This window comes from Lathyrus oleraceus, chromosome 4 (assembly GCF_024323335.1).
Source record: "Lathyrus oleraceus cultivar Zhongwan6 chromosome 4, CAAS_Psat_ZW6_1.0, whole genome shotgun sequence".
NCBI classification, from domain to species: Eukaryota; Viridiplantae; Streptophyta; class Magnoliopsida; order Fabales; family Fabaceae; genus Lathyrus; species Lathyrus oleraceus.
This window is the reverse complement of record NC_066582.1, coordinates 234,929,103-234,952,023: the sequence shown is the minus strand read 5'-3', so window position 1 is coordinate 234,952,023 and position 22,921 is coordinate 234,929,103. Positions and strand designations below refer to the sequence as shown.

The 22,921-nt window shown below is 32.8% G+C and overlaps 1 protein-coding gene across 1 annotated transcript; it reads left to right on the top strand.

Annotated features, from left to right (window-relative positions):
* The first annotated feature begins 6,336 nt into the window (after positions 1–6,336).
* Positions 6,337–9,420, top strand: LOC127074783 (uncharacterized). Its single transcript, XM_051016141.1, has 4 exons — positions 6,337–6,806; positions 7,580–8,368; positions 8,633–8,680; positions 8,864–9,420. Exons 1-4 carry the CDS (start codon positions 6,624–6,626, stop codon positions 9,182–9,184), a joined length of 1,341 nt encoding a protein of 446 aa, XP_050872098.1. The 5' UTR covers positions 6,337–6,623; the 3' UTR covers positions 9,185–9,420.
* The last annotated feature ends 13,501 nt before the right edge of the window (positions 9,421–22,921 follow it).

Here is a 22,921-nt window from a genome sequence, read left to right as displayed (position 1 = left end):
GGTCTCTGTACTAATAGAAATCGGAAGACTACTTATCCACATTAATAAGAAGCAATTACACTCTAATTGTGTGACATCGTTTTCACAATCATTCATTTATCTCTAAAAAAATTACATAATGATTACGTTAATCCAAGAGTTCAATATTCCTTTGCGTTGGTTCTTAGACCGAATGAGTTATGACTTTCCTCTTCTAGGGCCTAATCAAAATTATCATAATTTACTATTTATATTTCTTCTATTAATAATTATTAAAAATTAACTAAAATACTTTTCATATAAAAATGTACTAAAATAGTTATCAGTATTATTCCTTCTTTAACGCATTATTGCAACTCATTTGGCATTCACTATTGTCATGGAGCTAGCAAACGTGAGACTTGAGGCATGGAAGCTTTAATCTAAAACGTCCTCACTTCAAAAAACAAGTTATTCTTCCCACATAACTAAAAAGGAAAGTTATTATAAGAATAACCATACAAGCTTGGCCCAACGTGGTAAAAGAAAGAAATGAGAAGTGAGAAGAAAAAAAGGAAAAGCAAGCGAAAGTGTAAAAAGATAGAAAGCAGATGGGGTGAGGCAGGAAAGGGCAGCGACTCGCTACCTTTTTTAAAGACTCTGACGATTCCTCCTCACCTAAATTAACACAACTCGTTTCCCAAAATGCCCATCTAATATCAAAACAATTAAATTTAAAACTTTTTTAAAGGCTATAAAGTATATTAAAAAGAATTAAAAAAAATATTTTATGTTATTATGAACAGAAAACAGCCAAACACATTAAGCCATCAAATATTCAATAAAAAAAACTTAAGTAATACACTTGTGCTCATCACACCTCTTCTACCTAATGCTGTCGCAAATAAAAAAATAATACCTCAAGTAATTTTAGTAGATTATTATAAATAGATTATTATAAAGATAAAAATATATTAACATGTAATTTTAGTCATGTAAATCTCTACTCCAATTAAAAAAATATGAAAAGAGAGATGTGTACATCAAATTTATTTTAGTTTAACACATGCATGATCGTTTTATATTTAGTTTCAGTCTTCAATAACGAACCACTAAAAATTCATTAAATCTTTTACTATTTTACAAATTATCCCATCCGTTCTTTTTTAAATGTTTTTTTTTATTTTTATATCAAGAAAATTAATTATTATTGTTACTTTTCAAATAATATTTTTTTTACCTATAATATCGTTAATTCTTTATTACATTCATTTTTTTCTCCATCTCAAATAATTACTTAGTGATAATTTTGACAAAAGTGCCATTAATATTATCTTGAATTTTGTAAGTGACAATTAAAAATAAATAATTTTTTACGAAAGTCACATTTAAAAAGAAACGGAGGGAGTAATATACAAGAATTTTTTATACAAAGGATAATCAAGACAACATTAAACATTTCAAGACAAATTGCTAAGCAAACACAAGTTTAAATTTGATTTTTTTTCTTCTATTGAGGCGGAACACTACATCTGTCGAATTCTTCTAGGATCTTGAGGACTCCCGACTTCGTTCCGCATCAACCTTCATTTGGCTCTACCAAAGTCTTCAATGGAGAAAACAAATCTTTTTCTATGATGGAAGTCAGTCTTTAGACACAATAATTATAATATCGAATCTTCAATTTGATACACACAAAAAGTTTTGGAAAAAACATTAGACTCCTTAATATATCTTGTGTCTTCCACTCATACTTAATCTTTAGAGTAGAGTACCACAAAAATAAGATTTCTTAATTCAAGGTTGAAGATGATTGGCGATTTCAAGAATCTCACACTACTCCTAAACATGACCAACTCTATCAATACACTGAATTTTTTTTATAAGATTGAATTGAGAAAGAAGGTGCGAAAGAAATAACACTACAGGTTTTTCTAGATTTGTGAATAATGGTTTCTGGTTATTTTCATTATTGTTGATCATCAACAACAACCATTACTGTATATGTATATAGAGAAGATACAAAAATGGTTTATATAGGTGTTAGATGTACAACATAAAATAGGTGTGAAATTGAACAAATAATTCGAGTTAGATAATTATGATTTAAATCAGATGAAATAATTATTTGAATCAAGATAATAAATTCTAGAAATAACTTGTTTGATTCAAATCATTTGATTTAAATAAAACAATGACATGATTTGAATCACACGGTCATAGGTGACTTTTTTAAAAAATAATTAATTAACCATGATTCACATCAAGAAGGTATGTGATTCAAATGAGACACATCTTTGATTCAAAGTATAATACTACGATGAAGATCAAAATCAAATTACAATAAATCGATCAAATTACAAATAATATTAAGGCGAGGTGTGGCGGGTCCGTGGGTACTGCACTTTAAATCTTAAAATTGCAAATATTTATGTTAATGTCTACGTCTATAAAAGCCTACAAAAAATGGGACGGGACAGAGCTGACATATTAGAGGGTGCAAATCTAAAATTTTGGGTCATCTCGCAAAAAAGTGTGGCCAAAACGCGCATGTTCGGCGGACCGAACCTGTTTTGTCACCCTTATTTTTTAGGATATCAAAATTTCAAAAAACTTATTTAAGTTTATAATTATTTTGAATAATTTTTATAATTTTTTTTATAAAATATATATTTTTCAAAAAAACATATTTTAACTATGTTTTAATATTTAATAATATAAATATTTATGTTATTGGATGTTAAAATTAATATTTTAATTTATAAATATAAATATAAATATATATATATATATATATATATATAAATATATAATATATATATATATATATATATATATATATAATATATATATATATATATATATATATATATATATATATATATATATATATATATATATATATATATATATTTTAACTTTTTTTTAAAAACAATCACATAAAATAAATTAAATACCCATTTATTTAATTTATTTAAAATGATTTTTATATTGATAAATATTTGTGTTTAGTAATTTTACAAAGAGTTTTTTTAAAAAAAGTTTTAAATAAAAATTTGATTAAAATAATTTTTTTTAAATATTATTTTATATTTTTTATTATTTTAGTATAAATTTTTTTAGATATCAAAATTTTAAAAAAAAGTCACTTAAATTTAAGGTTATTTTGCGTAATTTTTCATATAAATCATTTTTGAAAATCTTTCTAAAAAGTTTATAATTTTGATTATCTTTTAAAGTTTCAATAATATATATTTATATTATTTTGATATTAAAATCAATCCTTTAATTTATATATATATACTTTTAAAATAATTAAATAAACAGACCCTAAAACGGTTGGGTAATGTGTTTTGAGAGAGAGAGAGAGTCTAACGGAAATGCTCATTACACTTTATGTGTGCATTCCACGTCTCCGAAAACCCGAAAATGCTTACATCTCATGACGCACCAAAATCACACCAGACTTCGTTTTTCTAAGAATCACCCCATGTTGAATAAAAATATGGTTAGAAGATGCATCTCCGTATATTATCTGGGTGCCCTTTAAAAGAAATTGGAAACATATTAATTGAAGGGGAAATGTCTCGGTGTAGTCATCCCTAACTTCACGTACCTCCAGATTAGCTGACCTAAGTGGTCTTCTAGGAGCGTATGGTGTCATGATAAGGTGTTTCACTCTATAGAACCATGTCATATAGTAGTCAACATAAGCCTAATGTACATGAGCTAGTACCCTACAATACTCCTCTGATACTAGATGATTCTCAAAATCGTCAAGTATATCTTTGAGATCTCTACGGCGGAAGGTGGGAGAAGAGGACTCATAGGGGGTCTCGGAATAATCTGCAAATAGCCAAACTGCCGCATCACTCACTCGGGCAGATAAAGATCCATAAGAGATTATCCACATGCCAGTCATCCAAAGTATAAGAAAATGACTTCCAACTAATGCATCTGGTTGTGACCCTCGTATAGAGAAAAGGCAACATCGTTTGGTACTTGACGGTCAAGATACATTTTGAATGGCTCAATCGGATGATTGCCCCTATACGGAGAAATGCCGCAACATGTGGCCAATCCTCAGTGTAGGTATGCACAACTTCCCATCAGATGATACGAGGGAAGTGAGAGATGATTCATCCCTGAAAATGGTTCAAATACAATATTCATAACAAGTGTAACAAATGAATTATGAAAATATTAGTAACAATAAATTACCGTAAGCAGTGTGCATCTCCCTGTCATCTACTTTATCTTCCAAAGATAACCTCCGCCTAGCTTCGAGTACATGTAGACCAACCCCCCCAATTGTACTCGTGAATCATAGTCAAGTCGATGATGTACTAAAGGTAGACCAAATCGACTTAGGTTGCACTTTCGTCCACAAACATGGATGTGTCAACCAAGAATAAGAGGTAACACCTCAATGCACAAGTACGATAGTAGTCAATCTGCAGATCATCACCTTTGGCATCCTCAGCGCACTGCAGATGGTCTTTATAAATCTTTTCCAAAAAAATAAATCTTGCATGAGCACCTATTGTATCAGCTGCCTCCTTTGAGACCTTAGTTGGGTCAGCCCCCGAAATGGGTGACCATCATCGCGACGACTTCCTCTCAACCATGTCTTTCAGGGACTAATAATTCCCCCCTTTTGGGAAGATGCAGGAGGCATGAGACGTCATCTAAGATGATGGTCATCTCTCCTATAAGAAGGTGGAAATGGCGTCTCAGAATGCCACCTCTCCGCAAAAGTTGTCTACATGCCTTAGTTTATAGTCATGTACGCAAAAAAAAATAATATAAATCGACAAGTCCGGAATAACGGATAACATCCTGAAACCAGTCAGCAGCGGGCTAGCCCAATTCCAATATCTTTCTGTCGTGGTTTACCGATTTCAAACACGTATGCTCATGTAAAAAGAAAACACCACCATCAATATCGATTTAATTAGTTGAAAACATATGTATTGCAAAAGAAAATAAATATAGCTCTCCACGTCGTACTGACGCAGTTTGGGACACACGGTCGAGCCTAGTTCTGCCAGAGTTGTTTTCAACCATTGCACCTGCGTTACAAACAAACATAGAAAACAACATGTAAGGACACATCATCAAATTCCACAAAATCAACCAAATTTTACCCTGAGTCAAATCCGGATATGAATATTCAAAAATAGCACTGAAAAGATACGGAGATGCATCTCCGGACAAACATGCAATTCTCAGCCATGGAAGAAACATCATTGTTGCTCTAACCCTCTAAAAAGTATGTCAGTGCATGTTCTTGTGGGCTATTAATTTCGTTTACACTACTATCTAATATACCTAAAATAATTAACTATGCATCAAAATATAAAAAGAGAGAGAATTTTGAAAAACTTACCAAATCAAATTGGGGAGAAGTAGAAGCTTAAATGTATGAGATGCTGGAAAGGAGGAGAAATAACTCCAATGGTAGAATTTATCTAGGGAGAATAGGTTGAATGAATGTGAGAGCTCAAAAACTTGAAAGGATGAGAAGTTTTTTTTTTAAAAATGAAGAAGGAGGAAGATGGAAGGTCTGACGCGAGAATATGAAACAAAAGCGTCTATAGATGCATCTCCTTACCACTCACTAATTTTTGAATAAATGATGTTTATGGAGATGTATCTTCGGACTCACCTTTACGCGTATGGAGATGCATGTCCGAATTAAATTTTGACATAATAGGGTGCCTATTCAATTTAATATGAAGAATGACTTTAAAAAAAGAATGTTCGGAGATGCATTTGCGAGTGCTAAGAATAGTTGCGATTTTTCACTATAGTAAAAGAATATATATAAAAGTAAAAGAGCATTTCCCGAGTCTATTACGGTGACATTGGAACTACAAGGCGAAGATTGCGACGATGACGATGTTGAGTTGTTTACAAATTCCAAATATATAAGCTTTAAGAGTGGAATTTTGGCCCCATAAAATAAGTAATATACTATATAGTTTTTAAAATATAAAATTTACCAAAACGATTTTTTAGAATATATGAAAAATATGTAAATTTAGGAATCCAATAAAAACTAAACTTATAAATATTATTTATTTAAAGAAATAGATTGACCAATTAGTTAATTCAGGAATCGAATTACAAATTAAGCTTAAATTTTTCATATACTTTAAGAAATAAATTGACCCGTTTTATATAATTTAGAAACTACTTGTATATATTTTAAGAATTAAATCAAATTAAGCAAAAAATAATAGTAAAAAAAACCCTTAATGATTTTGTTAAAATAAATAGAAAAAAAAAGTAGAAATGAGACTGACAAGGTCATAACTGTAAACAAACACAGAAGATTATTTAAAGGAAATAATAATAAAAGAAATTACAAAAAGAAAACATTATGAAAATGTTAGGACAAGAAAAAGAAAAGAAAAAACAAGAATTGAAGAAGCATTGAAAGGAAAAGAAAAAACAGAGAGAAAAAAGTGGAACATTGTTGAAGATATAACCACACCACAAATAGACCAAAGTGTTTTAACCCCGAAACTAAAGCTTCCATTTTTCGATTACCTTACCCTATAATCACACCATTTCTCATCAAACAACAAAAAGGGCTTTCAAAAATCGCTCACTCTGTTTTGTTTTTGTAAAGGTGAATTTTTTATAGATCAAACTGTGTCATGTCGTGTTCTTCTTCATCTGGGTCGGAAGATGATGATGAGGGCTTCGATTCCTACCGGAAAGGAGGTTACCATGCTGTCAGGGTCGGCGATCAGTTCGCCGGTGGTCGGTATGTGGCTCAGAGGAAATTGGGTTGGGGTCAGTTTTCAACCGTTTGGCTTGCTTATGATACTACAACCTCTGTATGTTTTTTTTCTCATCCTAAAATTTTCTCATTTTTTTTTAATCTTCTCCTTTTATATTGGAATCTGGTTGGAGTTGTAAAATTCTGTTAGTTTGTTTGTTTCTGTATTCAATTTTGTTCTGCTTTAAATTCTGTGGAGGTTACAATTACAGGATTCTCTTGAATGTACTAGTGTTTTTAATATGCATTTGAAAGTTAAAGGTTTAATATATCTCATGTGTTTGTTTTTGTGTATTAAGAATATTATTTTGAATGGATCCAATTGCTATGATATGGATTTGATATCTGTAATGTTGGAATGGCGAAATTGGGGAATGGTTGTCATAAATGTGACCATCTAGAATGTGGATTTGATTTTCTGCTTTTGGAAAATCCTAAGTTTTCTGCTCTTGTGAATCTCGTGTCGCTGGATCTATGTTTTAATTCGCTATTTTTTGCTAAATTTACCGGCTTGAAATGTGAGTTGTCTGATCTTGACTGGACAGAACGAGATGTACGGCGGTAGAAAATTTTGTAAATGCAGGGAATCTGGATCTCTGGAAGGTTTAGATTTGTCTCTTTCAAGAGAACTATAGGAGTAATAAATGTGTCTTTGCACTTCTTTTTATCGGTTACGTGTGTGCATCGTGAACTGCGTTTGGAAACACTAAGATTCTGAATTCTAATTTGGCATAGCTGAATGTTAAGACTTAGTGGTCCTGTGCGGTTTTTTTGTTTCTTTCTTTTATTTCTTGTAAAATATCTTTCTAACTTTATGTTTGTGATTTTCAGGCATATGTTGCTCTCAAGATTCAAAAAAGTGCGGCGCAGTTTGTTCAAGCTGCTCTTCACGAGATAAGCGTTCTTTCATCCATTGCTGACGGTGCTCCGTCCAATTCAAAATTTGTTGTTCAATTGATTGACCAGTTTAAGCACACGGGCCCAAACGGCCAGCACCAGTGCATGGTGCTTGAGTTTCTCGGAGACAGCTTGCTTCGTCTAGTCAAGTACAACCGTTACAAAGGTCTTCCGTTGAATAAAGTTAGGGAGATTTGTCAATGCATTTTAATTGGTTTGGATTACTTGCATAGAGAACATGGTATTATCCATACAGACCTAAAACTGGAAAATGTTCTTCTTGTTTCTACCATTGATCCTGCCAAGGACCCTGTTAGATCAGGAGTCTCGCCGATTTTAGAGAGGCCAGAGGGAAACGTAAACGGCGCTGTTACTAGTCTTATTGAGAAAAAGTTGAAAAGGAGAGCGAGGAGGGCAGTCGCTAAAATATCTGGACAAAGAGCTTCGATGGGAGGAATGGGGGAATCACCGAAATCTGAGAGAAGAAATATTCATGGGATTGATGTTAGATGCAAAGTGGTAGATTTTGGAAATGCTTGCTGGGCTGATAACCCTTTTGCGGAAGAAATTCAGACAAGACAGTATAGAGCTCCCGAAGTTATACTGCAAGCTGGTTATTCGTTATCCGTCGACATGTGGTCTTTTGCTTGTATTGCTTTTGAACTCGCCACTGGTGATATGTTGTTTACTCCCAAAGTCGGGCAAGGTTTTAGCGAGGATGAGGTATGATCTTTTGTTCATATGCTATTTTGTTGTTGAAATTAATTTGGAGCAAACAATCATTTTGATCATTGAATGTGTTAACCGTTATTGCTATAGTCCTCGAATCAACCGAAATTACATAAACATTCTCGAATATTCTTTAGTTATTCTCATGCTAGTTAAGGATATACATCCGTTGTGATTGCTTCGTATTGGTGAATCACAAGTCTCTAAACCTCGGATAGCATGTTAGAATAACCAATCTTTCCATTGTGCCGGTTTCAGGATCACCTTGCTCTGATGATGGAACTCCTTGGAAAGATGCCTCGAAAGGTTCGTATTCCGTATTGTTATGTCACGTGATATACTATTTAGTATGAAGTGTGGTTAAATAGTGGCTATAACAGTTATAGCTTTGTAGCTTAATATAATTTGAAGAAATTGCTATCGTTTGTGATCTGTGATTAACAAAAGTGAAACCAACTTTGACAAATCTTATACCTGCGCATGTTGCAGATTGCTACTACAGGAGCGAAATCTAAGGATTTCTTCGACAGACACGGTGATCTGAAAAGGATTCGAAGGCTAAAGTTTTGGCCACTAAACAAACTATTGATCGAAAGATACATGTTTTCAGAGAGCGACGCTCTTGAATTTTCGGAGTTTCTTGTACCTCTTCTTGATTTTGCGCCCGAGAAGCGACCAACTGCGCAGCAGTGCCTACAACACGCGTGGCTCGCAGGAAATGACTCAGTTCCTAGTGAAATGACAAATGAAACTAGTGTTGAAAACGTGGATGCTGGAATAAGCAACCTTAAAATCAGGGTGGGGAAGTGAAGTGAAGTGAAGGGGAGATAGGTATTTGAGAATCACCCTTCTTCAATATTATTGATTTTTTTTATTGTGATTTTATTTTTTGGTTTGGTCAAGTTCAATAAGGTTTATTTTTTTATTGGATTAATTACTATGAGATGTAAATTAGTAAAGAATTTTGTTCATCCATAGACATATGCCAGAATTTTGTGTGTATATTATTATTTTCCACATGATTTCAGTGATGATTATTGATTACATTCATCCTTTTCCTCACAACTCACATGTTTTGTTTTTAAAGGCTTGCAGTTGTTGTTTTCGAAAGTGGTTAGATTATCTTTATGTTCAGCAACATCAATATTATCTTATAAATAAATTATAAGACTTTAAATTGAGGCAATGTGATTGAGCTTCCTTGATAGTGATGCTATTAGTAGTGTTGATATCAAGGGTTGTTGGAGTATTAATGTTTAGTAGATACTCTAATTTGCTCTGTTATATTTACACTAACAAAAAAAATTTATCAAATGAAATCACTCTCATGCCATTCCAATTGTCTAACTAATGTTTGGCCATTTAAATGAGTTTGTCTGAGTGTTTTTTTTATGTTGTGTCTGCTCATAACACTCCTAAAAAGTCTAAGAGATTAGGTGTGAAAAAATGGTTGTTCTAAAACCCAAAACGTCCACCACCACCACCAAAAAGTTTGTCGTGTCAAGCAAGAAAAGAAGCTGCCGCGAAATGTTTATGATGTTCCATTAGACCATACCTCATTTTACTTGAAGAGTGTTCCAAAATTAAAATATGTCTTCCATGGACGCATAGCTCTTGAGAGAGAGTTATCTGAAGAGGCCAAAAGGTGTTATGAAATAATGGAGTTGTTGAGTGATGCACATGTCCTAAAGATTGTGGTCAATGTATGTCTCTTCTATTCAAGATTGGTGAATATTGTAAACCTTCCCAAAGGTTTCAATGATGTTGGAAGCAATGAATATAGAAATGTTCATGTACATGGACATTGTTATGGTTTCTCACTTGCCACCATTAATGAATACTTGGGAAGAGGAAAAATCATCATTGCTGACCGGATACCCCCACTAAAGATCATTGCTCAAGAAATAACAAGGAATATCCATGACAATTGACCATCAAAAGGTTTGCCGAATGCCTTAATTTTAAGTTTCAAATATGCTATCATGTACAATATTGGTGTTGCCAACTGGGCACCCTTCAATCATGGTCCAAATATTACCCTCACCTTGCTAGCTCGTTGTATCAAATAGGAACTAGGGGGAATATGTGCTTGAGCAATTTGTTAAACACATAGAAACATATACTATTAAACTTCCTATTGGCTTTTCATCCTTGATTTCTAAAATTTTGATTAATTAAAAACATTATATTGTGTATGTTGGAGATGAAATAGGTGGTTCTCCTAGTCTGTTGAAATTTTGTTATAACTTTGTTCCCGAGAAACATATCCTAGACATTGTTCTTCTGAACATTCCAAATTTTGATGAGTCTGGTCTAGTTACCGGTGAAAATGTTATTAGTGTCTCACCCATGTTATTAGTGTCTCACCCATGTCTGAGATGATAAGAAGTCATTTTCTTAAATTTCTTATGCTAGAAGCTAGGGCCCTATAAGAAATTATAGTTACTTGCTCTACAAGAAAGGGTGTAGTTGAAAGACTTGTTCAAATACTAAATCCAAAGAGATTCAAGATTGAAGTGTTTATATCATCGCTGCATCCAACAGAGAATCTTGAAGCCTCGTATAAAGTGTGAAAGTTCGTCAGATTGTGTCTATTTGAGTGACTAGAGTTTTTTAAAAGTAAGGAATTATCTCTTGAATTATAAGACACCACACACTCACTCATTCATCCACACACACACACACGTAGGCACACACATGCACACGCCTATGCATGCACGCGCGCGCACACACACACACACAAATGCACGCACAGACACATACACATGCATGCACGTACGCACACACACATGCACATACACATGTACGCACTCACACATGCATGCACACACACACATGCACGGATGCACATACACATGTACGCACTCACACATGCATGTACACACACACACACACACATAAATACGCATACGCGCGCGCATACACACACGCGCGCGCACACACGAACACACTTAAATAAATTGTTCTAATTGTTGTATATATTAAAAATATTTTAAAAACCAAGTCAAGTGATTAAGAATTTGTCCAATATTGTTTAAAAGAATTTTTTAACTAACCAACCGATTGAGGACTCAAGCCAATTGTTTGGAAAATTTTGTTTGAGCCTGCCAATCGATTGGATCATTAAGCCAATCGATTAGAGCCTAAATGACTAACCAAACAATTAGTACAACACCTTAATGACTTGTATCAACTCTCAATCAAATATTTCCATATTTCGCAAGGTAATTAATTAAAACCAAGTCATCTATCAATTGGGCCATAAGCCAAGCCTCATCAATTCTACCTTTGGATGATTTCCTTTTATGATATTTCTAACTCCTATATAAAGGAGGCCCGTCTCTTCTTCATTTTACATCACCTTCCAAAACATTTAATTTTATTTGGAATTTATCTTTATATTTTGATCTCTTTCTCTCTAGAAACATTTCTTTATCACTTAAGTTGCCTTAGTTTTTTTAAATGAAACTTTGCTTGTGAGGAAGAGTCTTTTGTAAGTGGTCGTGATGGTTGTTTAAATTCTTGATAGGGCGATACTCTTGGGAGATTGATTTTGGTTCGTGAGATAAACCAGTAATAAAATCTCTATTTTGGTTTCTAGAACTTAGTCGGAAAAAGTTCTGTTTTTGTTAATGAGATAAGCTTGAAAATCTCTATTAAGGTTCGTTAACTTAGCCCGTGATAAAAGCTATCTCTGTTTGGGGATAAGTCTATAAAAATCTCAAGATCATATTGTATAAAGCTTTGTGGGCATAACCTTCTAAAGCTCAAAGTTTATAGTCAAACTCTCAATAAGATCTTTTGGGGATAGGACTAGACTAACATTCGGCCGAAGATGTATAACTCTCTAGTGCAATCTCTATAACCCTATCATCTTTAATTTCTGCTATTTACTTTCGATTTTTATTTCTGTTGTTGTTTATTATTTTCTTAAGAAATTACTAACACGATTTTAAGTTTAATTGAGAAAATCATTAAAGTAATCATGAATTTTGAATACCACAATTCACCCCCCTCTTGTGCTTGAAGTCACTTGTCCAACAAATGGGATTAGATCCTAACTCCTGTTAAGGACTAATCATCTCAGGAGGAAAAATGTCTTTAAGTTATTCACTAAATAAACTCACATCCTTCAATGGAGAAGGGTACATTTTGTGGAAAGAGAAAATGAAATTTTTCATAGAAGGGATGGATCATGGTATTTGGAAGACTGTGAAAGAAGTCTCATTTGTTCCCACATACAATGTTGATTGTGTTTTAGTAGACAAACCTGAAAAGGATTGGGTCAGTGATGACAAAGAGAATGTGCAACTCATTTTGAAAGCGAAAAATGTCATCGCTACCGCTCTCAGTCTTGATGGCTTTTTTTTAGTTTCTCACTCTGTAACTGCTAAAGAAATGTCGGACACCCTCCAAATTACCCATGAAGTAACTAATGAGGTAAATTTGGCAAGGTTGGACACATTAATCCATGAGTATGAGCTCTTCAGAATAAAACCTGTATAAAGCATAAGTAAAATGCAAACACGATTCACCCATATCGCGAGTCATATGAGAACTCTAGAAAAAACATTCTCAAAGAGAAATTAGTCATAAAAATTCTTAGATTCCTAATCCAAAGTTGGCAACCCAAAGTCACATCGATTTATGAATCTAAGGATTTAGCGACTATGGACACACACGCACACACACACACACACACATACACACACACACACTCTCTCTCTCCATCTATTTATCTATCTATCTATCTCCTTCTCTCTCTCTCTCTCTCTCCCCTCTCTCTCTCACAAAAATTGCAGGAACATGAGATGGAACTCAAAAGGCTTTCCCTAGATGAAATAAGGATAAAAGAGAATAAAAGTATAACACTTAAAGTTTAGGAATCCGATTTTGATGGTGACATGTCTGTCATAGTGAAGAACTTTAAGAGATTCATGAAGAATGAGAAGAAGCAAAAAAAAGAGCAAGAAAATATGAAGAAAAAACACCATTCATTTCAACATGATACAACTGTGGAAAGAAATGGCACATCAACCCATATTTTACCCTATTCAAAAAAGAAAATAAAAAATTCATAAAATCTCATAAAAGAACATAGGTCGAATGGAAAGACAAATATATTGAATCCTCAGACAATAAAGAAGAATAAAAACCTAACATCTGCCTTATGGAAAATCATCAAGATAATGAGGCAACCTCTCACTTTTCTTATCATGATCTTTTTAGAATATGTAAGAAACTAACAAAAGAAACAAATAAACTAGAACAAATTATTTCTACATCTAAGGATACTATCTTCTATCTTGAGCTTAAAAATAAAACCCTTGGAAGAGAGATATAACTCCTTAGAGTGAAACAAAGTGATACAATTTAAAGTCCTTCCACTTCAAGGGAAGATGATGAACCCAACAAGTGCAACAAATGTGACAATTTAAAAAATAAAATTTACGATCTTCAGAAAACACTTGTCAAGTTCACCAAAGAAAAATATAACTTAAATGTTTTGTTAGGGAAACAAATAGCCTCTTACAACAAACCTGACATTGGTTATGAACCAAATAATAATAGTAGAAACTTTGAAAATATTTGTAATGCCAAAACTATATCTCATTATAAAACCTTAACATGCAGATACTGTAATAAAGAAGTACACATGTTCTGTTTCATTAAGAAAAGTTATGAGAGTAAAGAAGGGCATCCTTCTTCATATGTTCATAAAAAATATTGTGAACATAAAACAAATATTTTATCTATCCATGTAAATACTTATATCTATAAGATTAATAAGGAGAATATTTATGAAACTAATAAGAAAGAAACCAACATGATATGGGTACCTAAACTTAATACCTAACCCTTTCTTTGCAGGAATGTTTTAGAGTCTCAAACACCAAATGGTATCTCGATAGCGGTCGTTCAAAGCATAACACAGGTAACGAAACCCTATTTTTCACCTTCTTCCCTAAAGAAGGGGGATTTGTCTCTTATTGAGATAATAATAAGGGAAAAGTTCTAGGGTTTGAAACCATTTGTAAGTTCCCAAATCCAATGATTGAGGAAGTTCTCATTGTTAAAAGGCTCAAGTATAATTTACTTAACATAAGTCAATTATGTGACAAATGTAACAATGTAACATTTGACTCTTTTGGTTGCAGGGTCATAAAATCTAAATCAAATTAAACTCTATTTACAAGCTCAAGAAGTGGAAATACCTACATCTTAAATATAAATATAAATCATTCAAGTGATGTATGTATCCTTAGCAACGAGGGTGAATCTTGGCTACGACATAGGAGAATATCTCACATCCACATGGATCACTTGAGCAAGTTGGTTCACAAAGATCTCGTGGACGATATGCCAGACTTACACTTTGAAAATAATAGATTATGCGATGCATGCTAAAAGGGAGGAAAGTAAGGGCCTCTTTTAAATCTAAAAATATTATTTCGACAGATCGGCCCTTGCAGCTACTTCACATGGATCTTTTTGGCCCATCCAAAACTGTAAGTCTAGGTGGAAACGTCCACATTCTTTTAATTGAGGATGACTACTCTATCTATAGATGTACATTATTCTTATCTTAAGAAAATAGACATGTTTGTTTCCTTTCTAAAACTATCCAAGGTTATCTAGAACGAAAAAGGTGTAAGCATTGCATCCATCTGAAGTGACCATCGTGGAGAATTCCAAAATGAGGAATTCAATTTTTTTGTAACAAGAATGGTATTCGGCACACACTACTACAAAAAGTACATACAACAATGTCATTGTTACCAAGGTCCTACGAAGGACCGTGGTGATATCTCTAAATTCAGGCACCTCTCTCTCTCTTTCTCTCTCTCTCTCTCTCTCTCTCTCTCTCTCTCTCTCTCTCTCTCTCTCTCTCTCTCTCTCTCTCTCTTTCTATATATATATATATATATATATATATATATATATATATATATATATATATATATATATATATATATATATATATATATAATTAAATGTTTTTAATTTATTACCACAGGATTTTAAAACAACTATAGTGATATCTTTTGATGTTTCATGAGTTCGATCCCCAACGTCTGCTAATTCATCATTTCTTCAGTATTTTAGCACCACCTTTCATTTTTATTTTAAAAAAGAAACTTATATCACCACAGTTGTCTAAATACATCGTTATAGTATATTTTTCATTATTTCTATAAACCTGGAACTTTTTTTTATAAAATGTCATTAATGTAAATTATATATCATCACAATTGTCTAAATACACCATTATAATATAGTTTTGATTATTTTTAAAAAATTTAATTGCTTAAAACCTGTCATTTTTTTAATAAAATTTCATTAATCACTACAACAAATAACGCTTTTTATGACGAAGTTTTCACTACGAACAATATAAAACTGAGGGTGTATGTAACAGGAGCGCCTTGTTACCTCGGTTTTGTGAAAAACCGACATAAATATATTATCAGGGTTTTAGATTCGATTCTCATCTCCTACAATTTTATGTTTTATATGGAACCAAAAAGGCGCCTTTAATTTTTATTGATTTTACGTCAGATATGTTACCTCGGTTTTTAGTTTAACCGCGATAAATACTCTTTATATTTTTTATTCATTCAGTGTCTACCTCATTCACTTCTAGAGCCCTAGAAAAATAACATTTCTTCTTCAGTCAACGAAAGAACACTCATTCTCCAAGAAGCCTTAGAGAACCAAAAAACTCTCACCATTATTCTCCGGTATGTTATTATTGTTGTTGTTGTTGCTTTGGTCCATTACTGTTGTTCTTGTTATTCTCTTTATATTTTTTATTCCCTTAGTGTCTACCTCATTCAGTTCTCGAGCCCTAGCGAAAGAACACTTCTTCTATAGCCAATGAAAGAACAATTATTCTCCAAGGAGTATGAGAATGGAGTGAAGCTTCATTTGTCTAAACAACACAAACAGAACCCTAACGAAGAACGCTAAACAACAAGAGCCATAAACATATACCATCATTTTCTTTTACTTCTTCAGAGTATGTATTTAGGGATCTCTTTTCTTCTTCAGAAATCCAAATCATTTTCTTTTACTTCTTCTTCAGAGATCTGGTACGTCAAACATCGCCACTAATATTTTTGTCATATTGTTGTTGTTGTTGTTATTATTGTTGTTGTTGTTGTTGTTATTGTTGTTGTTGTTGTTGTTGTTATTGTTGTTATTATTGTTATTGTTGTTGTTGTTGTTATTGTTGTTGTTGTTGAGATCCAAAAACCTAGACTTTTTGTTGTTGCTATTGATGTTTTTTTTGCCGATGTTGTTATTCTTGTTGTTGAGACCCTAAATCCTAGAGGTTGTTTATTGACGTTTTTGTTATTGCTATTGTTGTTGTTTATTAACGTTGTTGTTTCTTGATGTTGTTGTTGTTTTCTTGTTGTTTTTGTTGTTGATATTGATATTGAGATTATGTTTTTTATGATTCTTTGTGAAACTCTCATCTTGTTTTGTCTAATTGAGTTTACTGTATCTAATATCGACTGTTTATTTCACTAACCCCTCTTTGAATATATAACCTAGTAAATTGATTTTGGTAATAATCATATGCAAAATTATGTTGTATCTGAAACTTATCTTACATTGACTAATGATTTTCTAGCATTCTGCAACTCAACATTCAGCTCACGTTGTTTTATTGTTAAATTCTCTCAAATATTTCTAGTTTTTGTTCAACTTTCTTCCATATTTGTTCATTTTTCAAAGCATCAAATTTTATGCTTTCAAGAATGAATTAGTAGAAAAGGAAGTGTTGAATAAAGAACTTGAAACATTGGAGATATTTTAACCATAAAACATCGTGAGAAGAATAATAAGTTGTAGAATGCTTCAAAATCATAATCAATGTAAGTTGTTCTTCAAATATAACATAATTGTTAATATGATTATCTTCCTAACCATTTGTTAGAAGTTATATGTTAAGTATAGGGTTTAGTGAAATGAGCAATCCATATTAGATTTAATAAACTCAAAATTATTTTACCCTTTGATTTTATGAGATAACCGAGGTGAAGGTATGGTATATCCATCGATGAAATTACAAAACCGAGGAGACATGTGTTTTCGCCATTTCAGAATTCCAAAAAGGTCTCCATGGGTATCGAACCCATGACCTTTTCACATACTCATCGATTTTTTTAAAACCGAGAGGTAAAGTTTTCAATTTCATGATGCTCTTCATTACCTTGCCTTTGTAGACGATGTTAAATGCATTTAGCGTCTGAGGTTAAATGTGTTTTTTCTAGTAGTGAGAGAATCAAGTGGGAGGCGCTTTATCTACATTGTCATCAATGTACAAACTAAACTACCCTAATGAAACACCAGTAATAAAGATGGATCTTAAAGATGAACCAACGGTCTATCTTACATCCGAAGAATACTCTGATGGAACTTGGTACCATGACATCAAGTGTTTCCTTAAAAAACAAGAGTATCCAATGGTGACCGAAAAACTTTGCGAAGACTTGCTTCCAAGTTTTTCCTCAAAGGAGATGTACTCTACAAAAGAAACTATAACATGGTCTTGCTAAGATGCGTGAATAGACACGAAGCAAACATGACCGTAAAAGCAATCCACGAGGGCTCTAAAGGGATCCATGCTAATGGATATGCTATGGCCAAGAAAATCCTCCGCGTTGGCTATTACTGGACGACTAGAGAGTTTGACTATTTCGACTAAGTCAAAAGGTACCACAAATGCCAAATCTATGCTAACAAGATTCATGTGCCACCAACTCCATTAAACGTTTTGACATCACCGTGGCTCTTCTCTGTGTGGGGAATCGACATGATTGGAATGATAAATAGGCCTTTGTAAAATCTTAAGATCCGCTTGTATCAAGGTTCGTGGTCATAACCTATAAAAGTTAAAGTTTATAGTCAAAATATCAAGAAGATCTCTTAGGGACAAGAGTAGGCCAACGTTCGGCCTAACTTGGATAAATCATTGGTACCATCTCTTTAAACGCTTATCTTTTACTTTCTGAAATTTACTTTAGTATTTTTAGCTTTCTGATGTTCATTTTTCTCTAATCTTAAAAGATACTAACACAATTCATTTTCTAAGTAACAAACTTTTAAAATTAATCGTGAATTTTTAATACCACAATCCCCCCCGCTCTTGTGCTTCAAGTCACTTGTCCAACATTCATCTATCCCCGACAATATAAATTATAGCAACGCCTACTCATGGTTAGAATACTAGCTAGTCTTTCTAGATAATTTAACTTCAGAAGTGGTATTTGCCCTATCACCTGAGCAACACTTCCATCTTTTAACTTCCTTTCTTATTCTCCTGTTTTATGCCTGAGTGAACCTACTCCAATTATGTACTCTTCTTACCAACCAAAACTTATTTTGCACTGAACTAAAAACTTCTATTTATAGGAAAAATTATGAGACTTTCGTTGGGTGCATTGTTCTCTCGCCCAACACACCTACCCTACTCTTCCACTTTGACCTGCCAACTCTTCTTCTTCAGCAAGAAATGCTTGCATGCCTTACATGTGCCTTTGGCTGCCTTTTCTTACCCAGTGCACCACCCCTTTGACTAGCGAGCTAATCCTTGCTTCACCATGAAGTACTTGCATCTGGTCATGCTATCTGATACAAGCGTATCTTGAGATTTTACAAAGGCTTATCCTCAACTAAAATGAAAGCTTTTACCCAAACTAAGCTAACGAACCAATTAAATATTTTCAGGCTAATCTCATGAACCAAATAGAAGTTTTTAGCAAAGTTCTAAAACAAAATATATTTTTTATGATTGGTTTATCTCAAGAACATGAATCGATTCCTCAAGAGTATCGCACTCTTGAGAGTTATAAAAACAACACGACACTAATACAGTTTCTTTCTCATAATTTGTTTGTCACTCAAAAGCACTAAGGCAACTTAAGTGAATTTTTTTTAGAGAGCAGAGAAGAGAGATTAATTCCAAAGAAAATGAATGATTTGGAGATTTGGTGTGTAATGAGAAGGAAAAGACCCTTCTTTATATAAGAGAGTTAAAATATAAAAAGGAAACGATCCATGAGAAATTTTAATGGCCCAATTGATTCGCTTAAGGTCCAATTGATTGGATGGCATAAATAACCTATTATTTTGGCCCATTTTGAAAGTTTGGATAAAGAGATGTTTCGAATCTATTGGGGCTTGAAGCCAATCTATTGGACCAATTTTCTTAAGGTCCCAATCAATTGGATAATTCATTTTTATTCTCCCAATAGATTGGCTTCAGGTCCCAATAGGTTGGATAATTCAAAAAATGATTTAAATGAAGCTGAGTGTTTCCTAATCAATTGGATAAGGCTTAAAAACAATTTTAAGAGTTTTGATAGTTAAAAAATAGGTTCAAAATAGATTTTAAGTATGTGTGTGTATGGTCACTCAGACAAACATGACCAAACGAGCTTTCAAATTTCCTCTCTTTCACAACTCTGAGACTTTCAAGATCCTTTACCAAATACATCGATCCTATAAGAAATTCAATGGAATATTTAGTCTCCTACTTGATGACACTTCATATGTCTTAAAGTTTGATCACCATTATCAGAGAGTTGGAAAGTTACTACCACTGACTTCATTAGTCATTGGTGTTGTCATCATCAAAAGAATAGAAGGGTTCTCCGTAGGATCATCAACTATGTACCTACAACAACATAGATCTACAATGTAGTCATTATATTCATGTAATAAATAGGTTATGGTGTTCTATGTAAATCTACTCATACTATAATATTGGTGACTCTTAAATCTTAATGCTTGTTTTAGCATTGCAACCTAAAACCTGTTTTCTTGGTGTGACCTGACATTGAAAGGTTCTTATTATTACTATATCCAAGATAATCATCTATTGAGTATTAAGCCTATACATAGGTATATGATCAATATCCACACATATTATAGCATGATAAGTGTGGAGTATCGCTATTTTATGACCGTGTTTATTTATAGTCTGATATATCAACTATTGGGTAATACATTAATCTCACGGCGTGGAGACCAAAAAGAGGTACGAATGAGGGTAACATGACGTAGTATTATATGCCGAGTAGAGGATCATATTAATGACCTATGGATGTGTATGATAGATACATAATGATGAAGTCTACCCCCAACAAGCATTCTTACTGTTAACATCAAAATCTTTAACTACACTTTATGTCATTAATTTTATTCCATTTACTTTTCTGCATCACAACAAACACAAAACCCTTTTCCTACTTAGAATAATAAATCACTGCTAAATTGTCTTTAAAACCACCGGTCTCTGTGGATACGATAACTATAAAACTTACTTTTACTTCTGACACAATAGTAGATAACATATTAAGTAAGATATTTTAACTTTATATGAGACATCCTTTCTCCAGTTGCTTACTTGAGCGCATGATTTAATGGATTGAATCTCGTGCTTTCAGAATATGTTTCCATTTATGTTTGATCAAATATCTAATTTTAAGTGCATTCTCATTTGGATAAGATTTATTTTGAATTCTTTTCTAGCAGGATTGAAATTCTTATTCATATTAAGTTCAGATATAATTAGATCTGTTTTAATCAAGCTTCAAAATCATCATTATGAAGATTGATATTTTATGCGCTTTTTGGAATCCAGCGTTCGTGCAAAAGCCATATTGGGCTTTTATGTTGGGCAATTTTATTCTATTTTAGGATGTGTTCTACCTTTTGCGAAGACTTATACCTTCTATTTGTGAAGCTTGGAGATTTTAGTTTTTGTTTAGTCTTTGAGTTTTTGGTTGTTATACTCTACTCACGGGGCTATCTTTTTAAGTTATGAGGATAAAGTATTTGTGTTATACTTTTGATTCATCACTTCATATGCTATTGTAATTGTACAAACAATCGGGAGAGTGTTAGGGTCTCAAATTTAAGGGGAATCTGGATTAAAGTTCACGGGTAGTATTAGGAAAATGGAACTGAACTAAGAGAGTCCAGATGAGACCATCGTGTACTATTGACTATTAGGAATGATTTTCCTTTCATTAAGTTGATGCTCTCAAGACTTATGTGACATTGCATCAAGTTGTGTTAACAATTACTTGTGTTGTTTATTTTATGCATTTATTACTTTTGTTGCGGAATCTTGTTGTCACGCACATTGTGTCTGACATCTTGTCATTGATATAATAGAATTTCACTCATAATGAATCTGTATATCTTCTACGCTTCACATAAAGTTTTTTTTACGCCCTGAGAGAACACAACAATTGTTTTTTTGGTTTCCATGAACTTGTTTTGAGGAAATAACCTATCCAAGAACTTCTCCAATGATTTCCAATTGGTCATTGATGACTCTCTTAGCAATTGTACTAATACAGTCAAAGTAATAAAATAAATAGTCTCCACAGGGATTAGGAATTTAAACAAGTTAGTAATCATGCGACCTAAATAAATATGGGGAGTTTTAAAATTTGGGTTGAAGAAAATAAATTGCGCAGATAAAAATGATAAGAGATAAGATAATGCAAATGCAATATCTTATTCGAATCCCCTAATTGTCTCCCTGTTGATGAATGTGCATTACTTGAACAAAATTTACTATAGAATATTCCGGCAAATTAACAAAGTGAATTTATACTACAACTTCCTAATTCCTTAGGCAAATTCGAAGTTAAACTAGGAGATCTATGTGCATTAATTCTCTAGTCACAAATTATAATTACTTATCCCTAGTTAATTACTAAGTTGAACAATTTATTCTAATTCAGATCGGGAGACTTAAAATCAATAATCAATACTCATATAATGTCGCTTTACACACTCGCTCACGCACAAAGAGCATTAAGAATAAAGTAATTGAATAACAATTATAAGGTAAAAAATTCAAATAACTTCAAACATTCATATGATCTAACAAAGTACAATTAGTTTCATCTCCTAATACCTAATCAAAGTAGTTTAACTACTCATAGTGTAATGATGAATTACCATGAGTTGATATTAGAAGAACATGGAAAATCAATGAATAAATATATCTCCAATGGCTCCAAAGCACTCAAAATAGCACTAAAAAATCCCTTACTTTCAATTTATCTTAAAAAATTAAAACCCTAAAAAGTAGCCTCCTTTTTCTATTTAAAGTTGCTAAAAGGCTGTCAGGATTTTGCGTCATCGTGTCCGTATTAGGTTACATCGTGATCGTGATACTTTATCATCACGCCCACGAAGAGAGAATCAAGGTCGTGAGAAATACAGTGGAAAAAGCATATTCTTTTCTTCCTTTTTTCTCTTATTTTTTATAAGTCCCAACTTTCTTCACCTTTGGCAATTTTGCTCACTTCTTCATCATTTTAGTTTAACTTTTCCTCATAATTACATTGATCCTATAAAAAATACTCACAAATATTACGTAATGATAGAGTATTATCACAACCCAAAGTTACTATGTTGCTTGCCTCAATTAACTTGCCTGTAAACTGAAAATTTCATCAGAAATAAAATGCTTATCCTTACCAATGAACATCACCTTTCTGTTTTTTTTCTGAT